This window comes from Mya arenaria, chromosome 4 (assembly GCF_026914265.1).
Source record: "Mya arenaria isolate MELC-2E11 chromosome 4, ASM2691426v1".
Classification (NCBI taxonomy): domain Eukaryota; kingdom Metazoa; phylum Mollusca; class Bivalvia; order Myida; family Myidae; genus Mya; species Mya arenaria.
Window position 1 is genome coordinate 59,285,790 of NC_069125.1, and position 17,140 is coordinate 59,302,929.

Genomic DNA, 17,140 nt, shown 5'->3' on the forward strand with positions numbered 1-17,140 from the left:
TCCAAGATGGCAGCGCCCATAGAATTTGACAGATCACAGATGGAAATGTATCTTTCGCTGAAAATAGCGTTTATTTGAGCCTGTCTTGCTAGGAATATAATGAGTATCAAGGCCTTTGATCTTGTACCCGCCGTTGAGCGGGTACCTCGCATGTCAGACAAGTTAAAAGCACAGGTTAAGCCCTTTTTTTAAGTTTTTCATTCTTGCATTCAAAATTTTGATAATGTGACCTACCTTAGTGTACCTAAATCAGTACATGGTGTGCACAGGGTTTAGTGATATTCTTTGTAGAGCAGTGACACTTTGCAATAGTACATGAGAGTGAGACCAGACAAATTTTGGTTGCAGAAAATTCTATTATATTTAAAAAGCTGTACAGTACACTGTGCCATAACTGTGTTTCTTCTTCTTCTTCCATATACTGAGCTGGGCGTAAGTAGCTCAACGAGACTAGGCGTGGTGGTGGCGAACAGTGTCTCAAATGTTAAAACTCGCACAGTGTCTTATATGTTAAAATTTTTAAAACTACAGTGGAAACTCACTATACCGGACAAGGTCCAGACTGGGCAAAATTTACGGTTTAGTGAGGATTCCGGTTTAGTGAGGATTTGATGTATGGGGTTAGTTTACTCAAAATATTAACTGAGTTAACCTTTAAAAGCTTTTGTCCTCTAGGGACAGTTCAATTCTCCGACGTTTAGACGGAGGTTGAGACATGATTAAAGCACTTGCAAAAGTGATAAGCATAATTAAACATTTCTGCGTTTTTATAATCATCTTTTTTCCAAGTCTTGAAATAAAACAACTCGCGTAATTTAATGCTTGTTTAGTAGGTTTGATAGTTTAATTAACGCACCGCTCTAATTTGATTCAAGTCTTTGGATAAAACAACCCTCCAAAATGATCACTAAATAACTGTTTCTAGTTCTTTATTTTCTTCAACAAACAAACTAATGTTTCAATCAGTTTTCTTTTCACAAGTTTGATTATCGTTTGATAATCGCGCGACAGTCAATCCACAGCGCAATCATCATTATCGATTATCGAGTTAATACAACATCACAGGTGTAATATTTAACGACGCACCGGCTGTCAAAACAAAGTGACACGCAATTCGCGAATTCCTAATACACAAAATTATTTTGACATGTTTGAGACGTCCGGTTTTGTGAGGTAAAATCACGTTGACAACTAACAAATTTTCTCGAATTTCTATCCGGTATCTGGAATTCCGGGGTTCCGGTTTTGTAGGGATATTTTTACATTGAAAATAGAAGGGGAAAACTGCGACTGGGAAAAAAGTCCGGTATCCTGAGGATTCCGGTTTTGTGGAGATCCAGTTTAGTGAGTTTCCACTGTATATACAGTGTCATGTCTGGTGAAGAAGTGTAACAAACCCTGAGCTCACAGCCTGCCAGTTTTATTACCAGGCTACCATTTTTTTGTCAAAGTAACTGTTTTGGCTACAGTGTTGCTAAATAACAGTTTGGTATCAGTGACTTTTTTGGTGCAATTTACTGCCTTCTAAAGGCTGTTTCCCCTAGCAAAAAGTGTTCATTTTTCCAAAAAAATCATGATATTTTCCGAACTAATTGAATGCAGGTCCTGTGAATGAATAAAAAAGCAATGAATTTATATAAAAAAGCAATAAATTTATAAATAAATAAACAAAATCTTGGTAATACTAGCTCTTTTAGAGCATAAAGCATGCATAAAAAAGTTAAAAGATGTTTATTTGCTATTATATTGGCTATTTTAGCATGTTTTTGTATTTTTCTCAATGTCGAAAAAAATCCCAATTTGGAAGGAGCAGGTGGTGAAAATAATTCCAAAAAAATCGCTGGGTTACATTGTGAAGAAATATTAACATTATCAACACATTGAACCTTAAAAAATATTACTTAAAACAGTCAGAAACATCAAATGAACAAGACTTAGTGTTAACAGTATGTAGCGGTGTACGGTGGCCCATGCTTTAGTAATAGCTCCCATTTTAGAGGAGGAGTATCGGTCTAATACATTATAAGTTTTTTTGAAAATTACAATTTCCATTATTTTTGAATACCAGCCTGCCTGAAACTCAGACATGAGGCTGTTGACTACCTCTTATTATTTGACTTAGGCTTCCTGAGAGTATTATACGTTGCTAAAATAAGCAAGGGATATCTTAGAAGCTTGGACTACCTAACCAAATATCAGCATAATTAAGTATACATTTGAGCATGTATGCTGTGTGCTTGCCTCCTGTTTAATGATTTCAGAATTTACAGATTTTCATGTATATTGTTAACAGTTGGAGATCTTATTGACTCTGGAAGATACCCATGGTAATTAATGCACTCAATGTAAGTGAGAATTTGTATTTATTTTTCAGATAGAGTGCATGGATGTCTGTGGGAAAAACATGTACCTTGGAACATCTGATTGGTAGGAAATTTAAATAGTCGCTAGCTATAATACTAAAAGTTATAGTGTATTTATTTAAATAAATTGTACATGTAATACATTATTTTATTTATAACAATATATGATCAGTGTTGTTGTTGTTTTTACCAAAATTCGCCCCCATTCATAATCCCAAAAAGTATACTTTTTTTACAATAAACTCAAAATTCACAATCCTAAACTAAAAAACAAATGTATCAACATTTACAAGTAAAACTTATACAGATATGTTTAAAAACAATTGTTTCTTATAAAATTCTTCAAATACATGATCTCAATGGGTGCTTTGCTTTGCTTCCTTGTTTGCAATATACTATTATAGTAAATTCACAATTTAAGCATTTTGTCTGTATTTCACAATTCTAAGGGCTTTTGCCCCATGTACTGAAATATGGGAAATAACACCGATGATTACAAGACACGACCATTTTTAGTTTAAACTTAATTATTGTACAACGATTGTGAAACAAGTTATTTCAACACTGTTTTAATCATTCTCCATGGCACAATATGTCCTGAGATTGTAGTCTTGTGTTGTGGGTGAAACCAAAGTACCTGAAGGAGAACCACCTGTCCGGCTTGGTGACCACAAACCAAGCAAATATGCACCTAGGCCAGGAATTGAACCTTGGTCACATAGGTGAGAAGCAAGTGTGCTAACTGGACAACCATATTTGGAGAAGTTGTTCCATATAAATGTAACATAGGTAAAAGCATTCTCTAAAAGACTTGAAATGTGACAAATTGCCTTTGTCCCAACATCAACAGAATAGAATATGTATCATATTAGACAAGTTTTTCAAATATGATACTATGTTGAAGTGTTATGATGTTGTGTTGGTACAACTTATCCTGTACCCATGTATACATTATGTATACATGTATGATATCACATTGTGAATCAACACAGGAAATTCGTTGTTATATTATTACTTATGTTAGCCATATCTTTATTTTTAAGATTTCTCATTGTAAAAGGTATCAATCAGATATGTGTGCTTTTCTTTTCAGTTTCGTTATGCATTTTATGCTTGAAGAAAGAGCAAATCAAAGTGGGAAAGTCACATTCCAAAGCCAGAACCAAGGACAGAAGCACCTTGGATTGGTAATGTAGACTGTTGTATACATTAGAATGAATTCAATTTTCAACATAATGTCTAGTAATAATCACACTTCACACTGGTAAATGATAGTATTATAAGCAGTTTCTGAACAAAGATGTTTGCTGTTTTAATTATATTTACTAATATTATAAACACTATTGATTATAATTAAAGTGAGACCATCAGTATGCAATTTATCAAATGTAATTACAAATGTAATAATAATACATTAATCCTTTGCAGAAAAAGGCCATAGTCCAGCTGAAGGCAGCATCTGCTCTTAAGAGGATCCTGGTGCTTTGTGATAACACTGTCTCCCTGCTCAACATGCTAGATCTAGAGGTATGCAAACCTTCATGTAGCACGGTACAAAGAGGTTCAGAACATGGCATACCATCTTGATGACTTGAAATAGCCCTAAATTTGTAAATCTTTATTGCTGTTTAAAAGCTGTCATTTTGACATACGCTAGTATAATTTTTAACTGTGTTCAGCTATTGTAAATTATTTGCAGCCTGCAATGGGTGGTGCAAAGATCAAGGGAGTGACCCATTTCTGCCTTAATGAGAACCCAGTAGGGAACAGTCCATTCATGGTGGAGGTGTGTGTTGCCATGAAGAAGAAGCAGCTGGCTCTATACTCCATTTCCGATGACAGAATAACACACAACAGGGACATCTCCATACAGGAACCGGCTTCTGTCATTGTAAGCTGTTTGTACTTAAGTCTTAAAGATTTAATAATGTATGCATTGACATTGAGGTGCACATTTGAACTCATTGAATTATTTACTTCCTGATTTTTTTTTACTTTCTTGAAAACCATTTGAATTTCTTTTTTTTTTCAGACTTATTTTAACAGAATTATTATTTATAATTCATCATTTTTGTTTTGTATTAGAAATGTTAAGCCCTTTAAAAATTGAAATAGAAAATCCTGAATAAGTAAAACTGCAGTATTTTACCCTATTAATTCTAACAAAATTGTTGCACTGTATCCAGGCTCTGGACGGGCATGTCATCTGTGCGGGGCTAATGTCCCAGTACTGCATGCTGGACTACGAAACAGGCCAGAACACTGACCTGTTCCCCATCGACACCGAGCATGTACGACCCATTGTCAAACGCGTCAGCAAGGTAGATAAATTGTACATTAAGTACTGGGTCAGTTCACAGGATTTTTTTGCGCACAAAATTCGAAGCATTTATTTGGAAAAAAAGCCAGGGTGTTTGTCTCAGAATAATTGACATGTCAGATGTTGAACAGTCTATGAGTTGTCAAAGCAGAGATGCTTCCATTTAAATGTTTGAGCTCCTGCCACAGCGCGTGCAATGAAACATGGGCATATCTATTGCTAAGAATGGTTGATTACAAGGAGTTATCTTGAAGGCAAACATGTATCACGATATATCAAGATATTTCTTCAGTGAATCAGTGTATCGGGATATATATCATTTGAAAATTTAAAGGATGATGTATGTTTATTGAATTATTTTTAGAATTAATTTCATACTTATTTTACTTTCTGTTTTGAAAACCTTGTAAATGTAATAATATTGCTATATAAGTTATATATTTATTTGTCATTTTTGGCTGCAGTGTGACAGTTTTCTCCACTGTAATGCTTGAATGACGAGCATACTTTTTGAAGAGTTTTACTAGAATCAATTATTTTGTACCAAATGATTATATAATAGGTTTATTAAAGATGTCAATGAATACAATTAAAATGCATTTAAAATGGGCAACACATATGCATACATGTAAAAGACGAAAGAAAATAATGATTTGATTGCCCCTTTGTATGGATACGTGTCACTTATGTTCCATATCGCAATATATTGGTGTATGAATAACATCGCACATCTGTACAAATTTTCAAGTAAATTATTGTAAGCGGCATGTTGAAAGAGACATTTCGTTCCTATTTACTGACTGCTATGATATGGCTTGTTTGTTACTGTTCTTCAGGAGGAGTTTTTGCTGACTGGTCCAAGTGCTCTGGGTATGTTTGTGACATCAGAGGGAATTTCCCAACGTCCCCCTCTACAGTGGTCAGAAAACTTGCTCTGTGTTGGCTACACCCATCCATACATCCTTGCCATGAATGATGAGTTCATCACTGTACACAGGTACCCATCCATACATCCTTGCCATGAATGATGAGTTTATCACTGTACACAGGTACACATCCAAACATCCTTGCCATGAATGATGAGTTCATCACTGTACACAGGTACCCATCCAAACATCCTTGCCATGAATGATGAGTTCATCACCGTACACAGGCGCCCATCCATGCATCCTTGCCATGGATGATGAGTTCATCACCGTACACTGGTACCCATTCATTCATCCTTGCCATACTCAGGTACCCATCCATACATCATTGCCATGAATGATGAGTTCATCACTGTACACAGGTACCAATCCATACATCCTTGCCATGAATGATGAGTTCATCACTGTACACAGGTACACATCCATACATCCTTGCCATGAATGATGAGTTCATCACTGTACACAGATACCTATCCATACATTCTTGCCATGAATGATGAGTTCATCACTCTACACCGGTACCCATCCATCAACCTTGCCATGAATGATGAGTTCATCACTGTACACAGGTACCTATCCATACATCCTTGCCATAAATGATGAGTTCATCACTGTACACAGGTACCCATCCATACATCCTTGCCATGAATGATAAGTTTATCACTGTACACAGGTACCCATCCATCAACATTTCCATAAATGATGAGTTCATCACCGTACACAGGTACCCATCCATACATTCTTGTCTTGAATGATTAGTGCATCACTGTACACAGGTACCCATCCATACATCCTTGACATGAATGATGAGTTCATCATGGTACACAGGTACCCATCCATACATCCTTGCCATACTCAGGTTCCCATCCATACATCCTTGCCATGGATGATGAGTTCATCACCATACACAGGCATGTTACATGAGCTCCTTGGTACTTGTTGCTAGGATTCTGTAGATTTTAATTGTATTTGTTTATAATGGTGTAAATGCCATATCTACCTACCAACGTTACAATATACAGTGGATTGTAACAGTTTTTCATTGACCCTATGTTATAATATTCTGTGAAGGGGATTTGTGAGAGTTTGCATTGCTTGTGATGACCCTAATCACATATTTTTGACTGTTATCAAGAAAGTATGCTACATTGTAATTTCATTAAGTCTTGCCATGTAAATATTACACTTTTTTTTTGAAACAGATTTTATTCTTTCTTTAAGGTAGACCTAGCATATGGAATTGATATTGGTTTGTTTGTATTTCTTCATGGTATTTACTTCTTCCTTTTTGTGTAAATATACGTCTGATGTGTGATTGCAGTATACTTGACCAGCACCAGAAGCAGGCTATCCCGTTCCAAGGCGGAGTCATCCTTAACGACTATGATGGTCGCATCTTTGTGGCGTCTGCAAAAGAGGTCTACTGTCTAGTACCAGTAGCCTGGGAGAAGCAGGTGAAAAGTTATGTTATATCACATGTAATGAATCTTTACAACAAATTAATTCAAATTGTATAGACCCTCTTAAATTCAATGAACTTAATGGATTAAGTGCAATTGCAAGGACATGATTTTTCATTTTAAAGGTAATGCAATGATTCTTATTATTAAACATGTGTGTGTGTATGTTATAAGGACTTTGCCATGTAATTACTACTAGTATCTATCATTGAAATACATTGATTTCTTTTTTCTATTCTTTTTTATGCAACTTTTTTTACTCTTTTTTAATTGATTAGTTTGTTTTCCTCGCAGGTTCAGGGTCTGCTGGCAGACAAGAGAACCACAGAGGCCCTGGACCTTGCCCGTAACGCAAACCATGGCCTCTCAAGAGACAAGTTTCTGAAGGTAAGATCAAATTCAATGAAAAACTTTTTTTTTTGTATCATGCTCTCCAAAGGGAGCACACATAGTCGCCACTTTGTCCGTCCTTCTTTCCAAATGTGTACCCTATCTGGGAGCATACATCATTGCCAATGATAGCCTTATTTTAAATATTTAGTGTTGAATAAAGCTTGGTCATCTTTTAATGAAGCCTGATGTCAGTTGTTATTGTGTGCAACTTGCTGTGCTGGCACAGTGTAAGAAACATCAACATAGCAGTATGACATGCTCTTTAATTTGTTACAATTCTTTGAATTATTGTTAGAAAACTCCATTTTCAAACATAATATGCTTTGTTTAAATGCTGTTTCCAGATATTCAAAAGAATTCAACAACAGGCAGCATTTATAGAATTTTCTCAACGTAATTTTGATGATGTTCAGGATCTGTTTAAAAATGGAGAGGTGGATGTCAGAGAGGTATGTATCTTGTGGAACAAGTTATAAATGTTGTTTGGTTGTGTTAGTTTCATGGATGTTAAAGCTAGAACCTCTGATTTCATCATTGTGGGGGTACATTCTTGTGCCACCAGCTGTGGCTGCAAGGATTTCATAAACAAAGACATCTTATTTCATTAAGCCAAATATCATACTTAATTGTGATTTTACTAAATAAAACATAGCTTATGGTGGTAAGCATAAAGATAATTTCCTTTTGAAGTCCAATAACTGTTAAGAATGATTGCACAAATATACCTGAACAAAATATTAAGCTTAGCTCATGTCTGTTTTAAGGGTCTAAAGACGTTCAGAAATTGGGGCCAAAAGATCAGAGTACTCGAGTTCTGATTTAACTACTTGTTGTTATCTACTATAAATACCTTACACTGTGTATTGGTTGGTGTTTACTAAATATATTGGCAGTAAAATAGAAAATCACTGTGTTTGCATGATACATTGCAATTTTGTACCAATCTATCCTCTGTTTAAAGGTAATCAGTTTGTATCCCCGCATGATGCCGTCAGGCTGCAGTTTCCAGCGCTCCATGCCACCACTGCACGAGATTGCGGACGTGAACCAGCTGGCACGGGGGGACCAGAATGTTGTACGCCAATATAAGGACTTCCTGCAGGCATATCTGGAGGACATTCGTGGAACCAAGGATGCAAGAGGATTTAAACAGGTTTAAATGATGTGTCTCCTTGTATGTTGATGTGTATGGAAGACTTCCTATTGGACAGGGTCCTACAAATTACCACAAGTGGGCAGGTTTAGGGCTATTTATAGTTTAATCTCCACAAATGGGCAGATCTATTTTTAGAATCCAACAAACAGGCATTTTACATTTTTAGCTCGACTATTCGAAGAATAGGTGGGCTATACTACTCGCCCCAGCGTCGGCGTCGACGTCCGGTTAAAGTTTTAGGGCAAGTTGGGATTTTCACTTATAAGTCCAATACCCTACATTCAATTGACTTAATACTTCACGCAGTTGTTCAGGGCCATCACATGATGAGGTTAGATAACTCCATATTATTCGTTACACAGATTATGGCCCCTGATTGTATGGAACTTAGGTTAAAGTTTTGGGGCAAGTTTGAATATTTATATATCTTTATATATATACTTCTATATCTTTTGTTCAATTGACTTAATACTTCACACAGTTGTTCAGGACCATCACACAATGAGGTTACATAACTCCTTATTATCCTAAATACAAGTTATGGCCCCTGATTGACTTAGGTTAAAGTTTTAGGGCAGGTTAAATTTTAAGGGCAAGTTGGGATTTTCACTTAAAACTCCAATACCATTCGTTCAATTGACTTAATACTTCACACAGATGTTCAGAGCCATCACATAATGAGGTTTGATAACTCCATATTATCTTTTATACAAATTATGGCCCCTGATTGACTATAGATCTTAGGTTAAAGTTTAAGGGCAGGTTGGGATATTGTTTAATAACTTCTATACCCTTCATTCAATTGACTTAATACTTCACACAGTTGTTCAGGACCATCACCCAATGAGGTTACATAACTCCATATCCTTAATACAAGTTATGGCCTATGATTGACTTAGGTTAAAGTTTCAGGGCAGGTTGGGATATTGTTTAATAACTTCTATACCCTTCATTCAATTGACTTAATACTTCACACAGTTGTTCAGGACCATCACCCAATGAGGTTACATAACTCCATATCCTTAATACAAGTTATGGCCTATGATTGACTTAGGTTAAAGTTTTAGGCAAGTAAAAGTTAAGGGCAAGTTGGGATTTTTAATAAAAAAACTTCTATACCGTTCATTAAATGCACTTAATAAATTTCAAAATTATTTACACAACAAGAAACATAACTCCGTTTTAAGCCTAAATACAAGTTATGCCCTTAATTTTTTTGATTTTTTTTTATTTCCTTTGAAAGGCATATTTGTATATTCTTAACCACATTTTCATAATGGGAAATCAAGTTATTTGAATGACTTGCGTCATTGTTTGGGCGGGCTGGTGGGAGGGCACCATCAAAGTCACCTTATGTATCCAATAATTTTAGTTAGGTTTGACATAAAGTATTAAAGAGACCAAACTTGGTATTATTACATCGTTATTGTATTCTTAGTCAAAGCGGCGTAGTCTTACGACGGCTCTTGTTTATCATTGTCTTACTTCAAACACATTTCATTTGGCAATTTAGCTGTAATATAAGCTGATAATAATTATAGGGGCTATCACCTTCACACCTCTGCTGTACTGTATAGATTGTTTTCATGATCAACAGGGTTACAAAATACGACATATCTTGAAATGATATTGTTGTAGCTGTTTAAGTAGTTAAAATTCTTTTCTTTTTTTGAAAATCACAGAAGTAAAAAGATATTAATTATAGGAAAAGCAAATGCATCAAAGTTCTACATAAAAATTAATAAATATATTGTGATCTTAACTAAATAAGCAGCATGTAACAAATTTTACAAAGGGAAAAAGACAGAAAAAATGTGTACTTGTTCCAAAAGCCTCTGAAAGGTTAAAAAAATTAATGCTATGATGACCTTATTGATGTTACCTGTATTTCCAATACTTCAAAATCTAGTAGGAATCCAAATAAGCCCATTTGTAGGGATCTATTTTGAAAAACAGCCTGTTAATGGAAAATGTTTAAAAATAGTGCATAAATGCCCCATATGGAAACATGGCAGTTTCTTGGACCTGCCTTAGTCCTACATTTATATTAAAGTGTTGTTTTTTTTTAAAAAGGGTATTGATTTAAATTGCAGCAAACCAAGGAAATGATTAAACTGTGAATTAATGGTAAATGTGAGCACTATTTATATATTTTTCTGAATTCCCTTCCAGGAGGTTGATGTTGCCTTACTCAAGCTGTATGCAGAGATAAATTCCCCAGAGTTACTGCCTCTGATAGAGGTGGACTCTGGTTGTAACCTGAAGGACTGCGCAGAATGTCTCGAGAAGTATGATCGTCACCACGCACTGGCAATGCTGTGTAAATACCATGGAGATAATGACAAGGCTCTTAATATATGGTCTAGGTAAGGAATAGTTAAATGGTTGGAAAGATAGCTTTATAATGGAGTCAAAATTTCCACCTGCAAATCATTTGACAAGGCTGTATCATATAAGAACTATGAAAATAATTATATTTAATACACTTTAGATATTCTCCCATTTTTGCGTTTTTAAGACAGGTTTGACTTAAAATATTCAATTACAGGATGTATGTCATGAATTGCTTATAACAGATTATTTATATAATATGAACATTTATTTATATATATTATTGTTATTTATTTATTAAATCTGTTTATTTCATTTTCAGATTAGTAAATGGAGAAATTAAAGATGATCTTTTCCCTGGTTTTGAATTTGTGGTTAATTTCTTGTCAAGGTAAGAGTCAGAACAAAGATCCCTGGTTGAGAATATCCTTCAGTAATGTATGCTTTAAAACAGTTCCTGAGACTAGTTTTAGCTCGACTATTCGAAGAATAAGGAGAGCTATACTACTCACCCTGGCGTCGGCGGTGGCGTTGGCGTCACACCTTGGTTAAGGTTTTGCATGTAAGCACCTTTAAGTCATTATCTCAGTAAATACATCAGTTATTGCATTGAAACTTTGGAAATGTATTCCCAACTATCTTATATACTAAATTAATGAAGTTAGATAACAATTATTTGAATATAATGCAAATAATAGGCCTTTATTATTCGACTTAGAAATTCTGGTTAAGGTTTTGCGTGTAAGCACATATAGGTTAATTATATCTCAGCAACTACTTGAGGTATTGCATTGATACTTGATAAAATGGTACTGAACCATCCAACCTACTAAATTAACCAAGTTAGATAACTCTAGTTTGCATTTAATGCATATAATTGCCCTTTATTATTCGACTTAGAAATTCTGGTTAAGGTTTTGCGTGTAAGCACACATAGGTTAAGATCTCAGCAACTACTTGAGGTATTGCATTGATACTTGATACAATGGTACTCAACCATCCAACCTACTAAATTAATCAAGTAAGATAACTCTAGTTTGCATTTAATGCAAATAATTGCCCTTTATTATTCGACTTAGAAATTCTGGTTAAGGTTTTGCGTGTAAGCACACATAGGTTAATATCTCAGCAACTACTTGAGGTATTGCATTGAGACTTTATACAATGGTAGTCAACCATCCAACCTACTTAATTAACCAAGTTCGATAACTCTAGTTTGCTTTTAATGCAAAATAATTGTCCTTTATTATTCGACTTAGAAATTCTGGTTAAGGTTTTGCATGTTACCACATTTAAGTCAATATCTCAGCAAATATATCATGTATTGCATTGAAACATTAGATATGTATTCCTAGATAACACTTTTTCGAATATAATGCAAATTATGGGCCTTTATTATTTGACTTAGAAATTCTGCTGTAGGTTTTGCATGTAAGCACACATAGGTTAATATCTCAGCAATTACTTGATGGATTGCATTGATACTTTATGCAATGGTACTCAACCATCTACTTAAATAACCAAGTAAGATAACTCCAGTTTGCATTAAATTAAAATAATGGCCCCTTTTTTATTCGACATAGAAATTCTGGTTAAGGTTTTGCATGTAACCACTTTTAAGTCAATACCTCAGCGTCATGTATTGCATTAAAAATTTACACACAGGCTCCCATCTATTTAACCTTCTTATTTAATCAAGTAAGATAACTCTATCTTTTATAATATATAATTTTTGCCCCTTTATTATGCAACATAGAAATTCTGGTTAAGGTCTTGCATGTTAGCACACATAGGATAATATCTCAGCAACTATTTGATGTATTGCATTGAGACTTCATACAATGGTATTCAACCACCAAACTTAATTGAATAACCAAGTTAGATAACTATATTTTGCAAATAATGGCCCTTTATTATTAGACTTAGAAATTCTCGTTAATATTTTGCATGGAACCACATTTATGTTTATATCTCAGCACACCATGTATTGCATTGAAATCTTATCTAACAGTGATCCATGCATGTTTTGCCAAAACTTTTCAATCCTTACATTGAAAAGCGGCGGAATAGTCGAGCGCGCTGTCTCTGTGACAGCTCTTGTTTTGGACAGAATTTCACTGATGACATCATCATGTTCATGTTGTTCACAGAGTTGCTGAAAACATGACTGAAAACTTCCATACATTAGTTGTGTATCACTGTCAGAACTACTTCATTTTAGTTGAATCATTGTTTTAGATGTTGAGTTTGTTTAATCAAAGATGCACTCTTACTTCAAAATAAGCAGTACCACAATTAATACAATTGTTTTAATTTACCAAAAAGGATAGATAAATATCAAAAACAATGATTCTTATGAAAGATACCATGTCTAATTTGAAAGAAAGGTGCAGAAAACACGGTATTTCCACCTTATGAAATGATATACTTTCAATATGATATACTCTCCGTAAATCTTTAAGTACCCACCAGTCATTTAATGTTTGTGCGTTTTCAGTTATTAAATACACGGTTACAATCTGGTTATCAGCAATTGATATTTTCCATAAAGGCACTATTTAGTAAGTAGTTAAAGGTTTATCACTCAAAATTTATGTTTGTTATATTGACTATAAATAAGAATACCACTTTAAAAGTTTTCATTTTCAGTTTAAGTGACCATGATTTGGTGTGGAAGTATGTAGACTGGGCCTTAGAAAGGGACCAGGAACTGAGTATAAAGGTAGGAAATCAACTGTGGTAATATGAAGAAGGGAACATTCAAGCTTGTAGTTGTTTTGAAAAAAATATATAATTTTTTATCATAGTAGTCGTGTCATGATTGCTGTGGACAATGGCATTGAAGGGATGCAATATAGGTATAAACTTGATAGATGTACAAAAGAAACATATTCACTTTAATGCATTATTGTGTTTAATTCATTTGACTTAAATGATAAACAAGCATGACTTGTGTTAGGTATAGGTATAGATATAAGTCCTTTATAAATGACGTTTTCAATTAATAGCTACGTGGCCACAAATTACCCAGGTAAAAAAAAAAGACCAAAATATTGCTTAAATTGTTACACGTGTTTACAATGACACAGTATATCAATTTCTAAAATTGGGGTGAAACTGAGGAAAATGAAAGAGCCTTCTCACCTACTTGATGTAGTTTCACATACAGTGTTTTAGTACATTATTAATTTGTTTATAAACAAATTGCAGTAGTACATAGCAACAATTACAAGTAGGTTTTACTAGCCATGCAACTTAAAGCCATTTTCATTCATTAGAGATTTGATAATGATAACTGATTGAAGATGTTATAAAGAAACATGCAGTATAAGTGTCAGTTAATCAACATACAAGAAGTATGAAAAGCTGGACTCTTGTCTCAGGTCAGGCGATTGAACCAGAGTGAAGTATACATAGCATCATCGCTCTAAATTTGCAGATATTCACAGAGCGTCCATCCCAGGAGCCCCCCTCTGAGAGGATGAGACCAGACACTGTGATAGACTACCTTCATAGATTCCCTATGGCAGTGGTCACATACCTGGAGTACCTGGTCTTTCAACGAAAACTTGAAGTAAAGCCATTATTATCCCTAGCTCTGACTCCTATATGACATGAACGTAACAACTTAAATTAAGGAATAACAACAAATGATAGTCAAATGTTTTTCAAAAGTTTTCTGTCAGAGAGAACGAAAAAAGATCAAATAAAAATAAGAATATTTTTTTCTACGAATGCTTAGCAAGATGGAACAAGAAATAAAAATTTATAATATTTTGATTTCAACCAGAAGTGATAAATTGTAAACTTGTAAATATTCACGATGAATAAATTGTAAACTTGTAAATATTCATGATGAATAATTAGTTATTTTATAATTAAAATATAAAAATAAAACATATAAAATAATATTCAAACATATAAACTATCACATGTATTGGAACGTTCATTGAGCAAGGTGTTTTTTATCCTTTTTCTGTTGTTTTTTTCCAATGATCTTGATGTCAATTTTCAGAAATTGAAACATGTTGTGTTGTTTTCTTCAGAAAGAGAAGTATCATACCCACCTGGCTGTCTTATATTTAGACAATGTTTTGAAGCTGATGAAAACCAACAATGTGAAAAAGGAACAACTTGACATGGCAAGGTAATGATATGATATTCAATTAAATATAGACGAATCATTGTATTGAATAGTTGCTTTTCCAAGCAGATCAAAAAATCTAAATCTACAAAAATGCAAGTAAGTCAAATATACTTTTCTAGTCTAGTAACTTCTCTGATGAAATTGAATGATCTTTTGAATATATTCATTCCACTGTTTTATGTAATTCCATTAAATAAAGTTTGCTAATAAAATGAAGGCCCTAACTTGTTGAAGAATCTCAAGACCCTTATAACAGGATCAAGCTAAGCTAAATATTTTTGTTTTGAACTGAACTGTGTAATTTTCTCCTTTTAAAGAGTTTTGAGACTCTTAAAGAATATTACTCTAAAAGAAACATGATAAAATATATATGGGTTTATGAATCCAGTTTAAACAAGTAATTTGGCTGAATTAAGTATGATATTTAAACTTGTTAAGCATAAGATTGTATTAAAAACTTTAGCTGGTTGTCAAATTTTGTATAATAAATTGTTCAATATTATTCAAACTATGTAATCAAATTCCCTCAGATCTCATAGTAGCCTCTGACATGTAAAAGTTATGTACAATGCTACAGATGTCTGGTCTGTACAGGGTACAGCTGATATAAATCCTCTGCCTCTCACCAGTAGCTTGTGTTACAGATCCAAGTTATGTACAATGCTACAGATGTCTGGTCTGTACAGGGTACAGCTGATATAAATCCTCTGCCTCTCACCAGTAGCTTGTGTTACAGATCCAAGTTATGTACAATGCTACAGATGTCTAGTCTGTACAGGGTACAGCCGATATAAATCCTCTGCCTCTCACCAGTAGCTTGTGTTACAGGTCCAAGTTACGTACAATGGTACAGATGTCTAGTCTGTACAGGGTACAGCTGATATAAATCCTCTGCCTCTCACCAGTAGCTTGTGTTACAGGTCCAAGTTACGTACAATGCTACAGATGTCAAGCCTGTACAGGGTACAGCTGATATAAATCCTCTGCCTCTCACCAGTAGCTTGTGTTACAGGTCCAAGTTACGTACAATGCTACAGATGTCAAGCCTATACCGGGTACAGCTGATACTGGGGAAGGCGAAGGAACAGGAGATGCATGCTGAGTGTGCCATACTCTATGGGAAGGTAACACAGCAACACTCTTGCCCTTGTAACAATCTTTTACATCAGTTCTAATTTTAAGTTACAAAACATCACCTCAATTACAGAACTGAATAATGACTTTTATATGCACTTATTGAGATGCAATGAATTTAAAACAAGTTTATAGAGAAATTCATGAAAAAATAAAACTGCTTTATTGTTAATAAAGTTTAAGTAATTGGCAGGTTTGTTTAATGCCGTCATGTTGTATTATCAATTCTCATTTACTACACCTCCATATACGTATCCTAGCTGGAGGACCATGAGAAGGCTCTCCGTATCCTGGTGCACAAGCTACGGGACTACACAGCTGCGGAGAACTACTGCCTTGTCAACTCAGAGGGTCGTGACCCCACCTACAGGAAACGCCTCTTCCACATCCTTCTCAGTGTCTACCTGGACCCAGCCAACGAGTAGGTGCTTCTATACTGGCGTGACTGCCCTACAGTGCCTTGATTTCAAATTTTGTTGATACTTATTCATTTTAACTTTGAATGTGACGACAGTTATGAGCTGCCATGAGTCAAGGTTTAATAGTTTTCTTGGGTACAAAGCAGTAATAGTGTCTTTTTGAGGGGCAAAAAAAGGTATAAATCCATGGTGAAGTTTGTAAGTAAGAATCTCACTTTAGAATCATTCTAGTTTATGCCTTGTTACTCAGAAATGTGAGGCACACTTATGTTTAATAGATCACATGTTTCACCAACTTTTTATTCTTATAAATATTTTTTAAATTTCAGGAGAAAAGATTTTTTGATAGAACCTGCCATAGTCTTATTGAACAACAATGTCAGTGACTTTGATGTTGCAAAGGTAACTCTTGAACGCTGTCATTCAAACACTTTCTAAACTCACCACAGACTGCTTGACGTAGCAAAACAATTAAAATGATTGACCACGTA

At 34.6% G+C, this 17,140-nt stretch overlaps 1 protein-coding gene across 1 annotated transcript in view; it reads left to right on the forward strand.

Moving 5' to 3' along the window:
* LOC128232276 (transforming growth factor-beta receptor-associated protein 1-like) overlaps nt 1-17,140 on the forward strand; it is a 19,197-nt gene continuing 2,057 nt past the window's right edge. Inside the window, exons 1-19 of the mRNA XM_052945747.1 lie at nt 1-174; nt 2,375-2,427; nt 3,457-3,550; nt 3,792-3,890; nt 4,063-4,254; nt 4,550-4,684; nt 5,520-5,680; nt 6,931-7,063; nt 7,364-7,456; nt 7,807-7,911; nt 8,424-8,615; nt 10,791-10,984; nt 11,272-11,340; nt 13,599-13,671; nt 14,389-14,523; nt 14,996-15,096; nt 16,109-16,220; nt 16,491-16,651; nt 16,979-17,051. Coding sequence (XP_052801707.1) covers nt 100-174; nt 2,375-2,427; nt 3,457-3,550; nt 3,792-3,890; nt 4,063-4,254; nt 4,550-4,684; nt 5,520-5,680; nt 6,931-7,063; nt 7,364-7,456; nt 7,807-7,911; nt 8,424-8,615; nt 10,791-10,984; nt 11,272-11,340; nt 13,599-13,671; nt 14,389-14,523; nt 14,996-15,096; nt 16,109-16,220; nt 16,491-16,651; nt 16,979-17,051 — 2,250 coding nt within the window. The 5' untranslated portion in view covers nt 1-99. The remainder of the gene's footprint in view (nt 175-2,374; nt 2,428-3,456; nt 3,551-3,791; nt 3,891-4,062; nt 4,255-4,549; nt 4,685-5,519; nt 5,681-6,930; nt 7,064-7,363; nt 7,457-7,806; nt 7,912-8,423; nt 8,616-10,790; nt 10,985-11,271; nt 11,341-13,598; nt 13,672-14,388; nt 14,524-14,995; nt 15,097-16,108; nt 16,221-16,490; nt 16,652-16,978; nt 17,052-17,140) is intronic.